This window comes from Panthera onca, chromosome A2 (assembly GCF_046562875.1).
Source record: "Panthera onca isolate mPanOnc1 chromosome A2, mPanOnc1 haplotype 2, whole genome shotgun sequence".
Classification (NCBI taxonomy): Eukaryota; Metazoa; Chordata; class Mammalia; order Carnivora; family Felidae; genus Panthera; species Panthera onca.
Genome location: NC_138340.1, coordinates 139,567,114 through 139,588,559, shown reverse-complemented (window position 1 = coordinate 139,588,559; position 21,446 = coordinate 139,567,114). Strand labels below are relative to the sequence as shown.

The following is a 21,446-nucleotide window of genomic DNA, read 5'->3' as shown; positions in this document are numbered from 1 at the left end:
TAAAAGTTTTCTGCTGTGCTTTTGTGAAAAATTATTTTATTTCTCTGATTTTCTTTTGCACACCCAAAACAGAACTTTTAGGTTAGTATATGTGAAACATTTATGGGAAAGCTGAGGAGAAATGAATCACACAGGGGCTTTTCTCTCCTTTAATTCTTAAGTTTCAGTGTGTTTTAACATAGGACCATTTTACTCTCAAAGCATCTGTTTCCTTATTAGGCTATATACTTGCATAATGGAAAGGAGTACTATTACCCTTTGCCCAAATGTTATATGTACTTTGATACGAATTACTTTCCTACACGGGGTGAAGCTTCAGTCCTCTAAGTAACTTTGCCACAGCAGTGACCACAGAGCAGATCTATGCTCCACAGTTAGATGGATGGAATGATCTGAAATACGTGAATTGTTTCCCACTACAGAACACCCTGAATGTCATTTCTCTATTAGACTGTATAGATACCTCGTACTGTTAGGTTGAATTATGAGCTAGAAAAGTCAAAAGGCATTTCAAAATGGGCATAATATTTGCCTCCCTTCCCAGCCTGTTATTCCACCGGCAGTACCTGTTTCACCTTTAACCATAATTGAGAAATTTAAGGATCTTGTACACTACATATGTGTCTGTAGACACACAGAAGCCATTATGATGGCAAAGACACATACATAGGCATGAGCAGAAGAGTAAAGATTCCAGTTGCTGTCATATGGGTTCTCTTATGTAAAACATACTTTTCAGAATTTCTAGAAGGAAGCATTTATGAATTTTATCTTTATCTTAAAGATTGGTAAAAAGCATTTGAAATGTTCTTCCCTGTTCAATCTGATTTCTTTTCCTTAGTGAAGTACCCTTATCCATTCTACCCCTTTCTATGAAACTTTACTACTAGATTCATTTCTATTTTGTTTTGGGTGTTTTGCCTTACCTTATTAAGAAGAAGTGAAAAGGAAGAGATTTAGAAGGTTGAATAAAGAAAATACCAATGATTAAGGAATTTACCTGCTATTTTTTTTTTAACTAATGGCTATTGATACAGAAAGGAAATCACAATGTATTGTTGATCCTCATAGCTAACCATGGCCATTAATGATGCTCTTCGTGTTTCCTTTTTCTTCTAGCAATGGCTCAGCAACATCAGAAGACCTTTTTTGGAAACTTGATGCACTGCAAATGTTTGTCTTTGATCTCCACTGGCCAGAACAAGAATTTGCCCACCACTTAGAGCAAAGACTTAAACTAATGGCCAGTGATATGATAGAGGCCTGTGTCAAAAGGTAGACCTGTGTTTTCAAGTCGCTGCTTAGTATGCCAGCAGCCAAAGTGGCACTTTTCACCAAGCACCTGTTATATAATTGTCACAAGGGAAGGTTTCGTTATGTACTGCTATTACAAAATTTAATGGACATGAGGTTCTCAGACCTAAATTCTGGGGACTCCTGTAACTGACAGGCTTGACCTGAGACATTTTTTTAGGCCTCCTAACCATTGCCCTCATCAGTGGCATCCGTACTATATTAATCATTTCTGTTGTGCTTATTGTTGTCTCTCTGGGAATACTGTGCTTTAAATTCCCAAGGCAGTACTTCCGGAGACATACGGAAAAGGTCTGTTAACTACTTTATGCATGATGCACTGTGTCTGTACGCCGTGAAATGGCCTGGCAAACTCCAATTATGCTCAGTGCCATTGATTCTTCCGTCTTCTCGTGTCTCTGTCAGTATCAAATGAGTTCCAAGTATCCATTTACATTCTCCAGAATTTAACCAGAAATAAACTATGAGGCTTTGGATTCTTCCAAATGTGCTTCCTTTTTTTCTTTTTTTCTTTTTTTTCTTTTTTTTTCTTTTTTTTTTACATTTCCTACAAAATCAGCATCATACCTCTCATTAGCCAAGCCTTGTCTTTCCCATTGCCCTTATTCATGACACATATAAGGGCAATGTGGGCAGCATATTGGAAGAAACACTGGTTGGAGCGATTGAATAATCCTGAATTCTTCCAAGGAAGATCAATCCTGCCTTTAGAATAAGGTTTAATGGCTTCCTAAGGCAAGGCCATGAATTAGATTATTTAATGTTTAAAAAATCATGTTTGTCATATGTGATTCTGATGTCTCAAAGTTATGGAGGTTCTCTGGGTACTTTAGCAAAAATAAATTTCCAAATTGCCTGTTCCACAGTTTCTTTCAAGCAGCTATCTACAATTATGTGTATTTGAAAGAAAACCTAAGTGATGACATTCATTATGATGTTTTAGAGTTTTCCAGACTTGTACATTTCTTTATTTGGTAAACTCTGATGCAGAGGATTTGTTCTGCTTTAATGCAGAGAAGTAAGTGGTTTTTATACTTGGAAATTAATCCAGGCAGTTAAGTAAAACTAAGACGTCTTTCCATTAAGAGTTATACGCTAGATGTAACAAATAGCTTCATTTGGGTAGAGATACTGTCTGCATGACTGCAAAAGCTCTGTGTAATGTAAAATATCTCTGTGATCTCTCCTGTGAGACACCTGAGAAAGAAGAGCTTCCCATCCCCTAGCTCCCAAGCAATGCAACACTCTGTATTTGCATGTTTTAAATTAGCATCTTGTAGTGTTGATTTCACTTTTACTGAACAGGTGACACATAGTTCAGGATTACTTACTATGAATTCATGTTTTAATAACTAGAACAAGAACTGCATTTGAACTCAAGCTGCAAAAGGCAAGCAAAACAACTGACTTGCGCATTCCAGCTTCTGTGTGTACAATGTTCAATGTACTAGTCGATGCCAGAAAGCAAAGCGCCAAACTTTGTGCCCTGGATGGAGGACAAGAGGTAAGCGAACTGAGTGTCACATATGGATATGCAGCATGGGATACTGGATGCTGTTTCCAGAAGCCTCTGGTTTGATTAGACTAAAAGACCAAGGTCTCCAACAGAAGTGTTTGATCTTTTCTTTACTATAATAATGGAAGGCCCTTTATCCTTTGTTCATGTCAGTTTCTTCTTTTTTATATGAAGACTGCCTAAGATTTTACAAGTGGCCATTGAATTTCAGGTACACCTTTTAACAGCTTAGGTGTTGTGTTTTTACATAAACCTTACTTTTCACAAGCAAATAAGAAAGCTAGAGAGCTACCTGCTTTGTTTATACAAATCTAGAGTATCCTGAGTTTGCATTCAAAAGACAAGGCACAGAAATAGCATATGAAATATTTTATTTATACAAAAGTTTCCATTTTTTTAAAGATCTGGTAGAAACGTACTTTAAAAATTAGGCTTTTTTTTCGTTTTAATAAATATCCCATTGTTTCACTTCAATTCATGTTTTGTTTGGTTCTATGTTCAGAAACAGTTTATTTACCTTTGTGTTGAGAGTGGCGATTGGATGAAAATGGATCTATTTTTCTTAGATTATCTGTTTAAGTTGACATTTTGTTGCCTCTTTTCTCATTGTAATTACTTTTCATCATTTTTTTACTCTTCCCCTATGTTCGCCTTCATCATCTTTTTTTTTTTTCTTTTTCTCCATGGCATGATCCAGTTTGGTAGTCAATGGGTAAGTCTGATTTTTTGTTGTTGTTAAAGCACACTTTCATTTGAATTATTGTTTTTGTAAATGTACATTTTTAAGTTTTCATCTTTTCAAGTTAAAATAATGTAATTAATTCCATTTTCTTGTTTATGGTTTTTATATACATGTATAACACTAATGACTCACCATAACTTAGCAATACCCAGAAACACGTTAAAGTACACATACTTATACCTTAAATAATGTCAAGGGGAATGTTTCCTCCCTGTTAGGCTGCAGAAACACAAACTGCTTTTAGATTTTTAAGGATAAAATTATTTAAAATGAAATGAATTCACCCTCCTTTAAACAAAATTCTAAACAGATTCAGAAGCAGAGTGATTATAACTATTTTCAAGGTGCATATATCTGTAGTATGTACTTCCACTAATCCTAGAAAAATGTGGAGTTTGGGGCTTTGGATGACATAAAGTACATGTCAGGATACCTCTAAACTCGAAGACCAGGAGGCCATTCCTAAGGTCACTTCGTGCAGAAGAAGCCAATTGTGGATTTCAATAAGGTACATGCCCACCAGTGATACAGTCTTTCCTCCCACTCATAGCCTGGGAAGTAACCATCATCAGAGGCAGGTAAGAGGCAGACCTGGGTCAGGAGCCTTTCAGCTCCTCCCCGCTACACAAGGTTGTCTTGAGTTACCACCCAGAACCTCAGAGGGACATGATTTGAAAACTTATATGCCTGTATAATTGACTAGATATTACATAAATACATGTAAAATAGGGGTGCCTGGGTGGCTCAGTCAGTTGAGCGTCCAACTTTGGCTCAGGTCATGATCTCGCAGTCTGTGAGTTCGAGCCCCGCGTCAGGCTCTGTGCTGACAACTCAGAGCCTGGAGCCTGCTTGTGATTCTATGTCTCCCTCTCTCTCTGCCCCTCCCCTGCTCATGCTCTGTCTCTGTGTCAAAAATAAATAAAACATTAAAAAATAAAACAAAATAAAAATATGTAAAATATATATATATACATATATATATGTATGTATGTATATATATATATATATATGTTTTGATAAGTCAGTGTTTTTGTGCTCTCTGGGTATGTTAAATCTTACAAGTCTTAAAGTTGCCACCTGGGAGTCTAGCTCAGGGTGAGTCTACTAGGTTAACGATTCTCATCCAAGCAGAAGGGCTTACGTAGCTCTGAAAAAGGATAAGAAGGCCCACTATTGGTGAATTTCATACTTATTATTTATCCCAGACATAGACATTAACTATTTGGCCATACTTTATGTGCATGCACACATATTTCATTCTTTGAGTAATTCAAGAGGAAAAAATACATTTCTAATACCATAGCATACAACCTTACAGCTGTTATTAATATTATTATATAATATTATATAATTTATTATAATAATTTATTATTTCTAATTATCTGAATGAGGAAGCAGCTGGCTTGGATATCAACAGCGCATCTCTACCTTTTCACATTTTTCAGTACTCGGATGTAAGCCTTTGATGGTATACGGTCTTAAGTCTTCATAAGCCCATCCATTTCTTATCAGGTTCATAGAATCATCTTGCCTCTTCCCATTAATATTGGATTTACCCATTTGTTTTTATTTTAACATACACAGCAGTACCTGACACATAATAGGCACTTAGTAATATTTGTTGAATGAGCAGACTGGTATGTTGTCACTACTTTAAAAATCCTCCCCTGTAAGAAACAACTTATTCCAGTACTAAAAAAGGAAAAACAGGCACACAGGCAGATGACAAAACATTGTTGCATTGTCAAATGATGTCTTATGTTAACAAGTAGATGGTTTTGAAGAGTAATCTGCTACTGTTCATTATATTTGCACCTGTACCTTCTCACCAGAGACAATTAGTTCCCCACAACTTTCACACAATTAATATAGTTCAAAATGTGCAGGTGTAAAACCCATTAGCAACTATGAAAAGTGGTAAACAAGAATTTCAGTGCAGAAGAAGGATTTTATACTTTGCTTTTAATCACCAGTAAACAGACCCACATAACTGCACAGGCTTTTCCCTCTCTGTGCTTGAGATAAGTTTTGGAATTGTTGCAAATTAGCAAATACATTACCTGCATAGGTGAACCAGTGGACCCCATTCTGTAGTAAGCAACAAATTAAAAACTCAATTATTGCACAATCTGGAACCTTGTGAAATATATACTTACACATAGGTAAACCTAGTAGAAAGATTTTTCTAACTTTTAGGGAATTGCCTCGCCAAAGTCCCCAGTAAATTTGTTATATGCCGCTGCTGAGATAAGACCTTCTCAGCTCCTTTCCCACAAGGCAGTGCCTTCTGTGCTCCTAAGTGATGATTCTGTTTTCTCACGTGGCACATGATGATGCAAACGTGCTCAACCGCAGCCCAGAATGGTGTTTAATGGAGTCATTAGTGAGCGAATGATCCACTCATGTGACAGCTATGCATAATGAGTCAGCAGTCTGAGGCCAGTTCCTGAGGGACAGATGTTGAGATCACAAAACCACCAGTGTTTAGAAATCTTCACTCTCCATAAACTGCCTGGGTCTTAGTCCTCAGTGCCGCTGTGTCGGATGGCCCATCCATTGAGGATGAAAGCACATTAATGGAGGCTACTTGCAGGATTTGTTCTCAGCTACAGTAAAATGTTTCCATTTCCAGAACAAACAATCCAATACCTTTCAAATTCTTCCCAAGAGAAGGACAAAATCTTTTAAGAATGCTGATCGTACTGGCATTTGATTAGTCTTCATTTCTTGTGTGCTTACTTTAACAACAGTCAGATGAAATGATGATATTTACCTAAGTGTAGGGAGACCAGGATTTCAGACCCTTGCCTGATCTCTAAATTCCCTGGGCTCTATGAAGTAAGAATTCTTTAAAGGTTAATTTTAATCTAAAGTCAGAGTCATCTGCTGGAGAAGCAGGGCACATACACTTCATTTTTCAGGGCAGATGTAGGGAGAATTATTCTAAGAAGTGAGCTGTAATTTGCCAGAACCCCGGTATGTTAGGATTAGCGATCCAACTTGAAATATTCTGATAGAAATTTTATAGGTTTTTATTGTTGCAGACCAAAAATTTGCAGATTTTTATCAAAAATTCGGTCTGTTGGGGTGCCTGGGTGGCCCAGTGGGTTAAGCACTTGACTCTTGATTCCAGCTCAGGCCATGATCTCACACTTCTTGGGATTGAGCCCCGTGTAAGGGCTCTGCACTGGGATTCTCTCTCTCCCTCTCTCTACAGCCCTTCCCCACTTGCATGTACGTATGCACATGCACACATCTCTCTCTCTCTTTCTATCTCTCTCTCTCAAATAAACTTAAAACAATGTTTGTTTTTTTTTTAATTCAGTCGGTTAATGTAAATGAACTATCTACCAGTTTTAGGTTAGGTAATGTAAATGTCTATGCAAATAAATTCTGTTCTTATCTGTGATCTCTTGGTATGTTTGTGTTTGTCTCTGGAAGCTGTCTGGAGTCCCTGATGAATAACTCTTTCCAGCTAACCTTCTATCTCTATGTGGCATACGTGGGTTATTCTCTTTGCAGAACATATATATAAAATGTGAATTCTGAGGCTACCTGCCTAGTTCATGCAGACCACCTCTACCAATTGCGCAACTAGAGCAGATTCTGGAAGTTTTAATATTAGTGAAAGTTCAAGCTAATCAGATAAGTTTACAATAGCAAAATCTCATGTTATAAAGACCTAACAGACCTTATGCTATTTGGGTTTGCCCCTTGGGTAGTACATTTAATATACTTTTCTTCCTTTTTAATTTTTTGTTTCTCTTTCGCCTTCTCCTCCTCCCTCACTCCCTCCTTCTCTCACTGCTCTTGGCTAGATAAGATGTCAAAGAAAATAGCAATTTAAAGGTGTGTTTAATAGGAGAATTTGATGGCTCCTAGGGTCCATGGCTTTCCCTGCCTTTTGATAAAAAGGGTGTAAGGAACCTCCTTAGTGGCTCATCTCTTGATTTTAAGATGTGCCCAAATCGATCCAGTCTAAAAGTTTAACATGTAGAAACTCTACAGTTTTATATCCAATAGCCTTCTGATGGCATCTGATTACTTTTGAGTTAAAAAAAAAAAAATGTAATATATGGGGCTCCTGAGTGGCTCAGTCTCTTAAGCATCCAACTCTTGATTTCAGCTCGTCGCGATCTCCCACTGGTGGGATAGAGCTCTGCATTGGGCTCTGCGCTCTGGGCCCAGCACAAAGCCTGCTTGGGATTCTCTCTCTCCCCCTCTCTCTCTGCCCCTCCTCTGCTCATACTTTCTCTCTCTCTCTCAAAAGAAACATTTAAACTTTTTAAAAAATTTTTTAAGGTTTATTCATTTTTCAGAGACAGAGGGAGACAGAGCATGAGTCGGAGAAGGGCAGACAGAGAGGGAGACAGAATCTAAAGCAGGCTCCAGGCTCTGAGCTGTCAGCATGCAGCCCAACCCATGGACTCTGAGATCATGACCTGAGTTGAAGTCGAATGCTTAACCAACTGAACCACCCAGGTGCCCCTAAAAAATTGTTTGGGTGAAATATATGACAGAGGCACCTGGCTGGTCCAGTTGGTAGAACATGCAGCTCTTAGTCTGGGTGTTGTAAGTTCGAGTCCCCGGTTGGGTATAGAGATCACTTAAAAATAAAATCATTTTTAAAAAGTGAAATGCGGGGGCGTCAGGGTGGCTCAGTTGGTTAAGCGTCCGACTTCAGCTCAGGTCATGATCTCACAGTCTGTGAGTTCGACCCCCATGTCAGGCTCTGTGCTGACAGCTGGGAGCCTGGATCCTGCTTCAGATTCTGTGTCTCCCTCTCTCTCTGCCCCTCCCGTGCTCATGCTCTGTCTCTCTCTGTCTCAAAAATAAATAAAAATAATTTTTTAAAAATTTAAAAATAAATAAATAAATGAATAATGAAATGTGTAACAAACATAAACATATCAAGTATATATTTGACAATTTGGAACTGCTCAGAGGTCTGGGCACCTTGATCCCTACATGTTCTGTAGCACTTTCCAGGGAAGAGGGAGGTGAGAAGCTTAAAGCCCATCTCCCGTATCCCTTTCGGACTCTACCCCAAAGAGGAACCTCAGTCTGGTATTTCACTTCCTCCTGCTGCACAGATACAAATTTGGAGACAGAAGGATATGAAAAGAGAGTAGCAGGGAGGGAGAGCCAGGGCAGGGCTCATTTGCATAAGCTCCTCACACCAGGTCAGCTGTCCAGCTTCATGCGGAGCTGGGGGACCCTTTTTGTACCTGTGTCTGTAGGGGGCTTCCCAGCCATCTCAACTACCAGCCAGATTCTTGAAGCTCTTTCTCTTCTACTTTGTTTTTCTTTATTTTCTCCCCTTTCCTTTTCCTTCTCTTCAAGATGTTCTAAAAGTAAAAGAATCAACACTACTATAATAGAAATCTACCCTCTGTGTTTGTGTTCCAGTCGTCTCTGGGGAGCACAAGTTGGGGAATCTGTACGGCTTTCAGTCAGACAGACACATACTACTTCCCTGCATTAGGTGAAATACATGTCTGGAAAGCTCCATATTCATATGTGTGTGGTTAATTTTAGACCAGTTGTCAACACACCCACTTACACATGCAGAAAAGAAAATTCACGGGCTCCAAAATTATGCTTCCTTTATTATTTATGCTGGTGGATAACCACTTGTAACTGGCAGAGCCACTGGGGGAGAATCATTCCTATGTATTCCCAAGCAGAACTAAGTTGATGTTTTGTTGTGTGTGGAAACTTTGAGACATGTTTTCGGAAGAAAAAAATCGCTTTCAAAAACTTACATCTTAGGAAACCATTCAACCAGCAGCTGTTAAGTTGGTCTAATGTTTATACTGACCTGAGTACTTTTACTCTATGCATTATGTTAGCTGTTCCAAGAAGCCTTGAACCATCAAGATAGGGTTAGTCTTTACAAGTCACATTTTCTGTGAAGTGGCTATTGGGGACAATCGGCTGTCAGATAAATGCTTCTAAAGGAAGAATTAGTGTTTAAATGAATGTGCCTTCACACACTGCAGAAGCCGAAGCTCCTGCTAATTTAAGAATGCAACTCTCTAGTATCCTCTAAAGAAAGCAAAAAAAAGAAAAAGAAAAAGAAAGAGGCTTTCAGGTTTATTTTAAATACATCTTTTTTATATTTACTTAAAGGCGTCTTTCTATGAGGAAACAGCGATAAAACTATGGGGAGTGAGTGCTGTTCCATTATACCTTTTATGGCCTATTAATTTGTTACCATCTATTCACCTCTGTTGATGAAATTTTAATTTTGCCCTTGCTTGCGCATATTGTAAGAATTGTATAAACTGCTACTCCCTGCACTGACAAAAACGGTCCTTTGAGGGGGAACAATTGGGAGCTCATTTTATTTCTAGAGCACATTTAAAATAACTTATGAATGAGAGTTGTCAGACACGAAATGCTGTATTAATTAAATCTTTTTCTAGTCTTTTTGCTTCTTCAGCTAAGCCAACCCTTTAGAAAAATACACGGCCACCTTCATTATAGAGAAGAAGACAAAAAGTACCCTTCACATTCCTCTGCCTGAATAAGAATAAGAACTCAATTCATCTATATAATAACCCCATTAGCTGCTTAACTCAACAGTGCACATGGGAAAATTTTCAAACCACAGTGTAAAAAGTGTTGATTGGGTGGATCGTTTTCAAGGTTTTGTTCTTCTCGTGTTCAAAATGATCATTTTAAGTAAATCCGATATGTCCTAACCAGTAGCTTTAAAGCATTTCTGACTTAATGACAAAAGTTTCGTGTCCACATCAACTAACGCATCTTTGTCTTTTAACATCCAGCAACAATACCATTCGAAGATAGATGAGTTGATTGACAACAGTGTAAAAGAAATCATTTCACTGCTAGTTTCAAAGGTAATGTATTATTTACTCACCTTTTTAAATCAAAGTCAAAGATATATTTTGCTGAGAGGTTGCAGAAATGTCTGTCTTGTGTTTCAAATACCTAAGTGAGAAATAGTAGTTCTAAAAATAGATGCAAGAACCGATCAGATTTTAAGAAGAGTTCTGAACCAAATTTGAACACTCTTTGTCAACAACTTTTGATGTTTTTGTTTGTTTGTTTACAATTCCTTTTGGCTTTTCTTGCAATTGTTGCCCTTTAAAAAATAACCGTGTCTTCCAGTAAGACCTATTATTTCACATTCATGTTCTCTTACGATCTATCTTATCTGTTTGGCTGATTTGAGTCGTCACCAGTCCTTGAATGTAGCCTGTTTGTTGTGACGACAGTGCTGAGGCTCTAGACTGGTCCCAGGCAGACAGAGAAAGCTGGCTGCCTGGACTCTGATGTTCTCCACTCCCGGGAAGGCTCCCACGATTTCCAGTGAGGCTCCAAACACCTTTGACAAAGGCTCTGGCCTTTAATTGTGTAAGTGGAGATGAAGCATAAATGAGTATTCCATCAAATGATTAGATGAATTAAAACCCCACTGAGGTGTAACAGACTTCCACGAGTGACACTTGAGATCTGGGTCTGCCAGGGGAAGACACAGAAAATGGAACTCAAGAGGGTAAGGAGCCAGAATGGACATGGTCCAGGGGCACATTCACATGAGCAGATATAGCCCTTGCTCTTGCAAGGCTCTATCAAAGCACCTCAAATCAGACTTCATAGAACAATTGGAAGAATGTACAAAGAGCAAAGGAAAAAACACCCCTAACTTAATAAACCAAGAACATGTTACTTAGAAAATAGAGTGATGCCCAATAAGCATTAAAATTGTTAAACCTCATTAATAACTTAAAAAAATGAAGGAAAACTCGGGTGCCTGGGTAGCTCAGTCAGTTAAGCATCCGACTCTTGACTTCAGCTCAGGTCATTATCTCACTATTTGTGAGTTCAAGCCCTGCGTCAGGTTCTGCACTGACAGTGTGGAGCCTGCTTGGGATTATCTCTCCTTCTCTCTCTGTTCCTCCCTCTCTTGCTCTCTGAATGAATGAATGAATGAATGAATGAATGAATGAATGAAAATAAACCTAAAAGAATGAAGAAAAATATACTATTTTTTCTAACTCGTTTTTAAGCTAACACTTGGTTTTAGAAAAGGTGAGCTGGGACACTCATATTTCCTGTCTATGGGAGTATAAATTGTTACAACCTTTGTAGAGATAGTTTGGAACTGTATGGAGTACTTTAATACCCTCTCACCTAATAATTATTTTTGCACTTTTTTCTGTGAAGAGAGATGCACAAAATGTATATACATTGATATGGTCACATTACATTTAATGAAAAATTGGAAACAACTTTAATCTCTAACAGTAAGGGAAGGTGAAGTAAATTATGGGACATCTATATTAAGAAACTATGTTTTCAGAGACTATTAGTGATAAAGGAAAGGTTTCATAATATAGTGTTAAGTGAAAATGAAAGCTTAGTATTTTAGAAATATAAAGTATGATACGAATTCTCATCACATAGAGAAAAGATGTTGACAAAATGTTGACAAAGCTTCTCTGAATGGTGAGATTATACTTGATATGGGGAGAGGAGTCTTCTTCAGGTTTTGCTGTGTTTTTTTTTTTATTTTTGTATTTTCCAAATTCTTTGGTAGCAAGTCTTAAGATGGAAAGTAGCCACAAACCCCTCCAGAATAGCACCTTTAGAATAGTACCACCCCTCCAGTTTGTTCTTGGTCTCCTGTCTTCTACCACAAGAGTTCTCTATACCTCCACATACAACACACGCTCCCCAACAATAAGTAAGGGAAAAGGCTAACAGGGAGTCCATCCAGCAGGTGGTGGGAGAGGTGAACCCCTGGAGAACAAAGCTCCAGGGGAAGGACAGGGAGGTTTCCCTTCTCCCAGGAGCCTACGTGCTCCCCTCAGCCGCGTGCAGCCCTGCACGGACAGCCCACTGAAGTGAAACGTGCTTAACGTTGCACCTTCGTTGTCTGTGACTCATCCGGGGAAATTTTACTCGGCTGGTATGGCCTCATCTTCACAGTTCTCCTGTGGAAGTTGTCTTTTGTGAGAAGGGGGCATAATGGAAGTCATTAAATTGCGTCGGATGCCTGGGTGGCTCAGTTGGTTGAGGATCTGACTCTTGATTTCCGTTCAGATGACGATCTCACGGTTTAGTGAGTTCGAGCCCCACGTGGGCTCTGTGCTGACAGCGCGGAACCTGCTTGAGATTCTGCCCCCCCCACACACACACACTAAATAAATAAATAAATAAATAAATAAATAAAACTTTAAAAAAAACATAAATTGTGTGATAGCAAGCAGTTGGTAAAGGGTTAAATAGGCAGCAAGGAAAAGAGACTAGTTTGGGTTTTCTATTGGTGGGGAGTGGTGGGGGAGGGTAGGAAAAGACACTAGTTTTCTCTTGGGGGGGCGGTAGGGGGAGGGTAGAAAAAGAGACTAGTCTGTTGGTGGGGTCAGTGGTGGGGGAGGGTGACAGAGAAGGCAGGCAGGGCTCTGCATGCTTTTTTGGCAAAGTAAAAAACTGATTGTTTAATATCAGGTCTAGGTTTTTTTCTATGGATCTTTTCCCCTATAATCTAACAGTACTTATTAATAATCTTCAATTCTTTGGTTGAGAATTATAAAATAAACTGGCTTGACAGATTGAACCAGCCGTCTTAAGCTCCCACAGGAGATGACAATAAATGGTGGGTTTTTTCTTTCATTAAACAAAGACAGATAATCTGCAATACAGTTCTTAAATGTTAGCGTGCCAAAAAAAAATTACCTGAGATCTTGTTAAAATGTAGATTCCATGCCCTGCTTTCCAACAATTCTGAGTCAGAAGCTTGGGAAGAGGAGCAGGAATGTATGTGTGTAACCAGTCACCGTGGTAATTTTGATATAGAGGTTCAGTGAGCCAGACTTTGAGAACCACTGCTCTGATGAATCGCTATCCAGGCTATCCTGTGAAAGATCTTTAAACTTGAGTATAGTGTTTAAAAACAAAACAGCTTCTAAGATGGTGTGTTCACATTTGTTTTCTCTGAAGAAATGATATTTTAAAAGGAGGTATTTATGGGGATGCCTGGGTGGCTCAGTCCCTTAACAAGTATCTGACTTCAGGGGCACCTGGGTGGCTCAGTCGGTTAAGCATCCGACTTTGGCTCAGGTTATGATCTCGCAGCCATGAATTCGAGCCCCGCGTCAGGCTCTGTGCTGACAGCTTGGACCCTGGAGCCTGCTTCAGATTCTGTGTCTCCCTCTCTCTGACCCTCCCCCGTTCATGCTCTGTCTCTGTCTCAAAAATAAATAAATGTAAAAAAAAATTTTTTTAAAACTGTGTCTGACCTCAGCTCAGGTCATGGTTCGTGACCATGGTTTTTTGTTTTTGTTTTTAATTTTTTTTAAGTTTATTTATTTTTGACAGAAACAGAGTGCAAGCATGAGCTGGGGAGGGGCAGAGAGAGAGGGAGACACAGAATCCGAAGCAGGCTCCAGGCTCTATGCTGTCAGCACAGAGCCCAATGCGGGGCTTGAACCCACGAACTGTGAGATCATGACCTGGGCCGAAGTCGGACACTTGACTGACTGAGCCACCCAGGCGCCGCCCCCCCCCTTTTTTTTTTTTTTATCACCAAGGAGTGTCTTTATTCAGCATGAGCATGGTTCGTGAGTTTAAGCCTCACATCAGGCTCCCTGCTGTCAGCACAGAGCCTGCTTTGGATCCTCTATCCTCCTCTCTCCACCTCTCCCCCATTTACTCTCTCTCTCAAAAACAAGTAAACATTTAAAAAAGAGGCATTTATGAAATACCTACTGTGAAACACCTACGGGATGGGTAGTCTATTTCACAGATAGAAACATAATCCTCAAAGTAGTTTAGTGAATTGACCACACACGTAATAAGTGAGAGTCCCGAATCAAACTTATGAGCTTCAGTTTCCTAACCCATTGTACCTACAGATTCCAGATCAGGAAATCAGTGAAAAGCAAAAATACCCTAAAACTTAAAATATGTTACTTCTAAATTAACTATCTTTACTTTACCCTGTCAGATTTCAAGAGTCATGTCCTAAACATTTTTACTTTATCCTAGCATGTTAATTAACTCAACATAAAGTAGATGAATAGAATAATGAATTCCTTGTGTTGTATTCCAAATGTTTCTTCCCAGGTTTTAATTATTCTGTGCATATTGATAAATCTATTTGCTACATTTGGATAAATTAGAATCCTCCCTTCTTTTTACCTCCTCTCTTCAGTCACCTCCATATCCTTTTCTTATACTACACGTCTTCACAAATGACTTGAGAATGAGCTAGGGCTCTCAGTCACGTGTATAACTCATCAGTACATGTCCCAATTGCATGCACATTTTACATACCTAGAAAAAAAAACTTGGTGTTCCCTCTCTGTGTCCTTTCTCCACCTAGCACCTAAATGCTGGTATTATTGGGTTTCCATCTCAGTCTTCTTTTGAACTCACTTCACAAATTTCTTTGACTTTCACACTTCTGACCTTATATACTAATGATTCCCAACTCGGTGCCCAAGAGGCAGAGTGGAATCATAATGAAAAGCCCAACTCCAGACCTGAGGATCCTAATGTCTTCATCCAAGAACAGTGGGAAGCCACCAAAGGGTTGGGGAGGCAGCGAGTAGGGATAAGGAATTAATCATATTTGCACTATAGGTAGATTCATTGAATTACCTGTAGCAAATAGGTTACAGAGAGGGTAGGATGGAGACTGTTAGGTTTGGTGTCTGATGGACTAATTCGAAGACACTTGAGTGCTGTAGGCTGAATGTTTGTGTCCCCCCACCCAAATTCATATGTTGAAACTTAATAATCTCTAAGATGATGGTATTAGGAGGTGGGGCCTTTGGGAGGTAATTAGGTCATGAGGATAGAGGTCTCATGAACAGGATTAGTGCCCTTATTTTAAAAAGAGAAAAAAGAAAAAAACAAAACACCCCACAGAGTTCCGTAGCCCCTTCTGCCACACAAAAACACAGCCAAAGACATCATCTTTGAACCAGGAAGTGGATTTTTACCAGACACCAAGTATACCTCCACCTTGTTTGTGGACATCTCAGTCTCCAGAACTGAGCAAAAATTGTTCATTGTTTATAAGTCACCCAGTCCAGAGCATTCTGTTATAGCAGACCCAGGGTTAGTATCGGGGAAAGGAAAACCAACCCTAAGGATGGTTCCTAGGTTTAGGGCTTGAAGCACAGGATGGATGTTGAGGCCATCAACTAATGCAGGGTGCCTGAAAGAGGAATGGATTTTGAGAGAAAGACCACGATGTCAGTATTGGACATGTTGAGACTGAGCTGCCTTTGAGAGATCTGAAGGACGAGAGATCAAGGAGACATTCACATAATAGTTGGGTCTGGAATTCAGAGAAGGCGTATGGAACCAAATGTGGTTATAAGATTTCAACCATTGGAAATGATTCTGTGTCAGTGGCTACTATTCTTAGGCAGATTTTGCATAACTGGAGACCCTATGGAGAAATGAAAGTCAACCTTAAAGGGGGAAAAAATAAATAAAGATGCTTCTACCCAAAAAGGGACTTAGATCGTTTTTAGTGAGGGAAAAAAAAAGTGACAGGAACATTGAATCTTGCCAAGGAAAGGAAACAAAAAATGTTGTATTTATTGCCACCCTATATTAATTAAGTTGCCTTAATTGTGGGATAGTCAGAAGATCTGAACTCTGCTCCTGTTTCTTCGTGTTACCATCTGGGTCTTCCTACACAACTTAATTTCCTCATCAAAAAAGCATGAGTATTAGATCAAAAAAAATATATTATCTATAGCCTTTTGTCAGTCTAAAACAAAATCCTTATATAGAGTTCTTTATAGAAGCCTCTGGGGGCCCGCATCTTTTCTCCCCAGGTGGTAGGGTCACGTAGGACACACAGTGCTACAGTTGGAACCCTGAGACCCTCTAGCCTGGGATTTTCAAACATTTTTATAATGTTATAAGACACATTTAATGTTCTCAAGTGTATGTTGGGTAGCCCCCTAAAGTACAACACTGATCAGAGCAAAGGTGCTCTGATTGAAGAGGGAGAGGAGGCCTACATCTCCACTTACGGGGCTCCATCTCCCAAGGCAAGCCTGATCACCAGGGCTTGCCCCAGAGTCCAGTCCCCTTGTTCACAGGTGAGGAAACAGAGGCCCAGGTTCACATGGTAGGTAGCTGTGGAGCCAGGACTTGATCCTCATGGTCCCTAGGCCCGTCACCTTTCCACAACACTGCACAGAATTCAGCAAGAGCAGAGAGGAAAAGAATGGGTGCTTCACCTCCCAGGCTTCTGGTGTGCCCTCTGTGTCTGGGTTGTACTGACCAGCCTGTGTCCCTTCTTTGACAGGCATACATGCTGTGGGACCGGCATGGGCAGGTAGAGGAGAATGGAATTTATTGTGTGTAATATGAGGATGCTGAAGAAAACCTGTGAGAGATGAGAGAAGGAAGTGCTCGGGGGAAATGGTTAACAGAGCAAAGAATGAGAAAATGACCACTCCCATAATGCACTCTGGTAACAGAGCTCAGTAAATTCTGGGTATGAAGTAAAAGAGCAGAGTAATCTATTCAACTTCCTAAATCCTCAATTATTGCAAAACGGGATATAGGAAAGAAGATACACTGCCTCACTGAGTTCATATAGCTATAAATGTGTCGGTGTAAATATATATGTACACACCCTTGTTCTTTCTGACAACCTAGAATGTTTTTGCCTGAATTTCTCTTAATAATAAGATGAGCAGAGGATACATCAAACCTGACTACCTAGATTCTGTAATTAAAGTATCTCACCAACTCAACCTAAGATTAATTTGATTAAATTTACTCATTCAGATCAAGGCTATATATTCAGAAGACACCTGTTCAAAAACAAGTATATGCCTGAAAGGTTTCTTAGGAGCCATCAGGAGAGAGGAAATACAAAATGTGATGGGTCACTCTGTTTGTGAGGCAAGGGTAAAGGAGAGAAGTGTGTGCTGAGTGTGCCATTTTGGAAATTGTCTTAGATATTTTGTGGAATGAGGTATGTTACAAATAAATACTTGCCGTCAGATACTAGATCTCCTTGCTCAGGGATATCATGCTGTATCTTTCTGTGTCATCCCAATTTTAGTATACATGCTGCCAAAGCGATCACTCGAATACTGTCCATCCTTGACACAGATGTGGAAAATCTGGAAAGACCCTTTGGAAGTCCACTGGAACAAATGTTCAGAGAAATGGATTCACAGTTGGAGAAAAGTGACTGAGGGAGGGACAATTGCATTGTATCATAACATTAACATTCTGAGTCGGGGAAGAAACCACTCTGTGGTATTCTGGTTCCCTGGGGATGTTTAACAAGACTGGCTAGTCCTGATCTTACCAAATAAATATAAAACATCTGCTAATAGATATCTCCAGCACCACTAACCCTCGCCCCAGTCCCCACGACCAAAAGAAAAGGAAAGAACTTAGTTTTTCACAATGAGTCTTACTTGGATGAATCTCTTCTCTGTGGAAGATGTTACAATTTGCAGAGCAGATGATGTGAATATCCCTTATTTATTTCACGAAATATAGCTGAAAAAACGAGAACTGTGTTTTGAACCCACCAATCTATAGCTGAAATCCTCCCAATAACTTTTTAGAATTTGTGGTCTACTTTCCGTACACATGGGAAAATGAATCTTATACCCTGTTAAAATTCAACAGGAAATTGAAACCAACATGCCTTGTGGCACACTTCATGTTTCATTCTACTAGTTATTTCAAAGTGCTTTTCATCTTTAATTTCCTTGAGAGTGTGCTAGTGAGGCAAAGTTGGTAATTACCCAGACAGACTTTAGGTGTTAAATATTATTCAAACAAACCCAGTAAATGGCATCTACAATAAAGAGCAGGGAAACAAAGAGATTACAGTGTTTCATTCCAACCCGACACCCTCAGGAGAACAGAGAGCACAAGGCAAACCCCTAAGTGTTTATATACTCCCTGAGCTGTACTGAGAAAGTTCACAGGAAGCAGTTAAAGACACAGCAACTAAACCCAGCATTTAACTGGATTTCTTTGGAATCTTGCTGTTTTGTGCAATTAACAGCCAGACGGAAAATATATCATTATTAGTCAATCCTGATTTTAATAGAGTTTGATTTCTAAGGCAGCTCTTCTACCACATATGTCTCGTAGAAATCTCACAAAGACAGCCTTCCTGTAGGAACTGTATGGCTGGGCTGGTTGATCCCGGTGGTGCAGATGCTGTTCACTGCCATGTAAGCACATAAAGGTCCCCACTGTATTATGCCTCCCCAAGGACTATTTGGGGTAGAGAGGAACTCAAGGAGACACTGTCCGCTATTGTTAAAATGGAGGCAAAGAATGTTGTGAAATGCATGCAACAGCCAACCGGTCCTTATGTAGAATTTACACGGTTACAACCCAGGCTTGGTTCTCACCAGAGATGGTGAGGCACACAGGCTGCCAGATGCTGCAGTGGGGAACCTTTTGCCCTAAAACCATCCACCAGTTGGCTTCCCTGAGTGTCATTTTATCTAACCCTCCATTTCTGCCCTCCTGAGATCAGCTCCTGTGCCACCTTGTAAATGAAACTTACCCAATGTCCTCCAGTTAAAAGCCATGCTTTCCCTCCTCCTGTTTCAGTTATTACACTGTTTGCCCATCTTTGCTGGACCTTAAAACTTTCTGCCTGTCTCTTCCACTAGTCTGTGTGTTCTTGAAAGGAAAGGTCTGAGACTCCTATTGTCTGCATTTTGCACATTAGGTACTCAATAATAACAGAATGACATTTATTGAATACTTATATGCTGAGCACATTACTTATTTAATACTTACAACTGTCTAATGGTAATGAACATGGGCTTTGGAGCCAGACCACCTATGTTCAAAGCGTCCTTCCTCTGCTGTCAGCCAAATGACCTTAAAGCAGATGGGATTTTAATGCAGGTCGTCTGATTTACAGCTTCAAATCTGTTCTGCCTCAGTAGGTATCTTTAAATTGAATTAGACCCATTCGCTGGTAACCAAACTCATTATTACTCCTTATCCCTAAACAATCCTAAGGCTACGCCCATTACCCTGTGACTTATCACACATTTCTAGACCTATATAATGGATAGTTTTAGCTAATCATATCAATAATATTAATTCTTTGCATTTCTTTAGTATTTTGCTGTTTTTACAGTTCCTGCACATAAAATATCTCAAACGATCTTCACTGATCCTTCTAAGATGGACATGATGGCTGCCGTTTTCTTTCCCTCTCTGACCGATGAGTCTAAAGCTAGAGAAGCTCATGGCTTGACTGTTGTCGTGTAGCCAGAGATTGGTGTGGCTACAACTTGAACTAAGATCTTCTAAATCCATCCACAGGTGTCTTGCCTCTACCTTGCCTTGTCCCTCAGCACCACCCATGTGTGTCCACGTATACCCGCTCGAGGGTACCAAGAACCAGGTGCCGTGCTAGAGCCTTCACTGGCTCAGGTTGTCTGGTAACCATAGCAATTGTCGCTCTGCTCTCCTCATGGCAAATGAGATCACCTGGCACACACTGGCTTTCTCAAGATTGGAGTTAGAAGAGATGAAGCATTTTCCACAGAGGGCCATTAAGTTTGGAATTCCTTTCCCCTGGTTTGACATAACCCTGGAGTATTGGTCTTCTGGGTCTTTGCAAACCACATCAAGTTGAGTTAGCCAACTGTGATTGGTAAGAAATCCTAATGGGCAGGAAGAAAGTGCTAAATTGACTTTTAGTAGTTGTGAGCAATTTGTAATTTTGTGTTTTTTGCTGTCTGTATCCCTTAGGATAACTAACGAACCATACATAATTTTCATTCTTTAAAAATAAAATTTTAGGGGCGCCTGGGTGGCGCAGTCGGTTAAGCGTCCGACTTCAGCCAGGTCACGATCTCGCGGTCTGTGAGTTCGAGCCCCGCGTCAGGCTCTGGGCTGATGGCTCGGGGCCTGGAGCCTGTTTCCGATTCTGTGTCTCCCTCTCTCTCTGTCCCTCCCCCGTTCATGCTGTCTCTCTCTGTCCCAAAAATAAATAAAAAACGTTGAAAAAAAAAATTTTAAAAAAATAAAATTTTAGTCAGCAGTTTGCATGGTTTTGTTTCTGTGTTCTTACATCATGTCGCACATGATGTGATGGGGAAACCTATAGGGAAGTTTTTGTTTCTTTTGCATAAACTATTTTGCAGTAATTGACCAACCATAGAGAAAAAATTATCTCCTGTGCACTCTCAGTGAGTTCTCTGGTCACCAGAGACCAATAAGCTGTGTCCCTAGAACTATTATCACTTTGTTGAAGAAGCTGCTATGTGAACAAAAACCAGCCTTCGTTAATTTCCCTTTTCGTATTTAAAAAACCTTGTCAGTATTTTCCCTTTGGGAGTTTATAATTTGTCAATAGTGCATATTATTTTAGTTCTAAAGAGGAAACTTGCAGGGCAGTATATTCTTAACTAATTTCTTTATCTTCTTGCCAGATTTTAATGTTGCCACTCGCTGAAATATAATTCCCTACATTTTTAATCATATTATGGTATATACATCTTTTCACTTCATAGAAATATAAAATTTTAGAAATGTACAACACTTGTCAGGCAAATTTAATTTGACACACACACACACACACACACACACACAGACACACACACTTTAACTGATGGGGGAACTGATTGATGCAGTAGTTGGCCTGAGCCCACAGAGTAGTCAGTATAGGAATCAGGCTATATAAGCTCAGTCTAGTACTCTTTACCTTGCCGCCTGCAGTGTGTTTATCTGTTCTAGCTCTCCAACGGCTTTGTAAGCTTCTGAAAGCAGGTTTGATCCTTGTATGTCCCAATTAGAACTGCTTGGTTAATGCCTGTTAACTGATATCAGACTTGATTGCAGTGTTACAAGAGCCTCAGAGGT

General features: G+C 39.7%; 1 protein-coding gene across 7 annotated transcripts in view; it reads left to right on the top strand.

Annotated features, from left to right (window-relative positions):
* The window catches only part of CADPS2 (calcium dependent secretion activator 2), a 667,593-nt gene that overhangs the window by 605,611 nt on the left and 40,536 nt on the right, over positions 1-21,446 (top strand). For 6 of the 7 annotated variants that reach the window (XM_081795061.1, XM_081795066.1, XM_081795062.1 and 3 more), the window contains 4 exons: positions 1,120-1,275; positions 2,671-2,818; positions 3,528-3,542; positions 10,364-10,438. In XM_081795061.1, coding sequence (XP_081651187.1) covers positions 1,120-1,275; positions 2,671-2,818; positions 3,528-3,542; positions 10,364-10,438 — 394 coding nt within the window. The remainder of the gene's footprint in view (positions 1-1,119; positions 1,276-2,670; positions 2,819-3,527; positions 3,543-10,363; positions 10,439-21,446) is intronic. The other variant, XM_078440056.2, reaches the window with a different exon arrangement.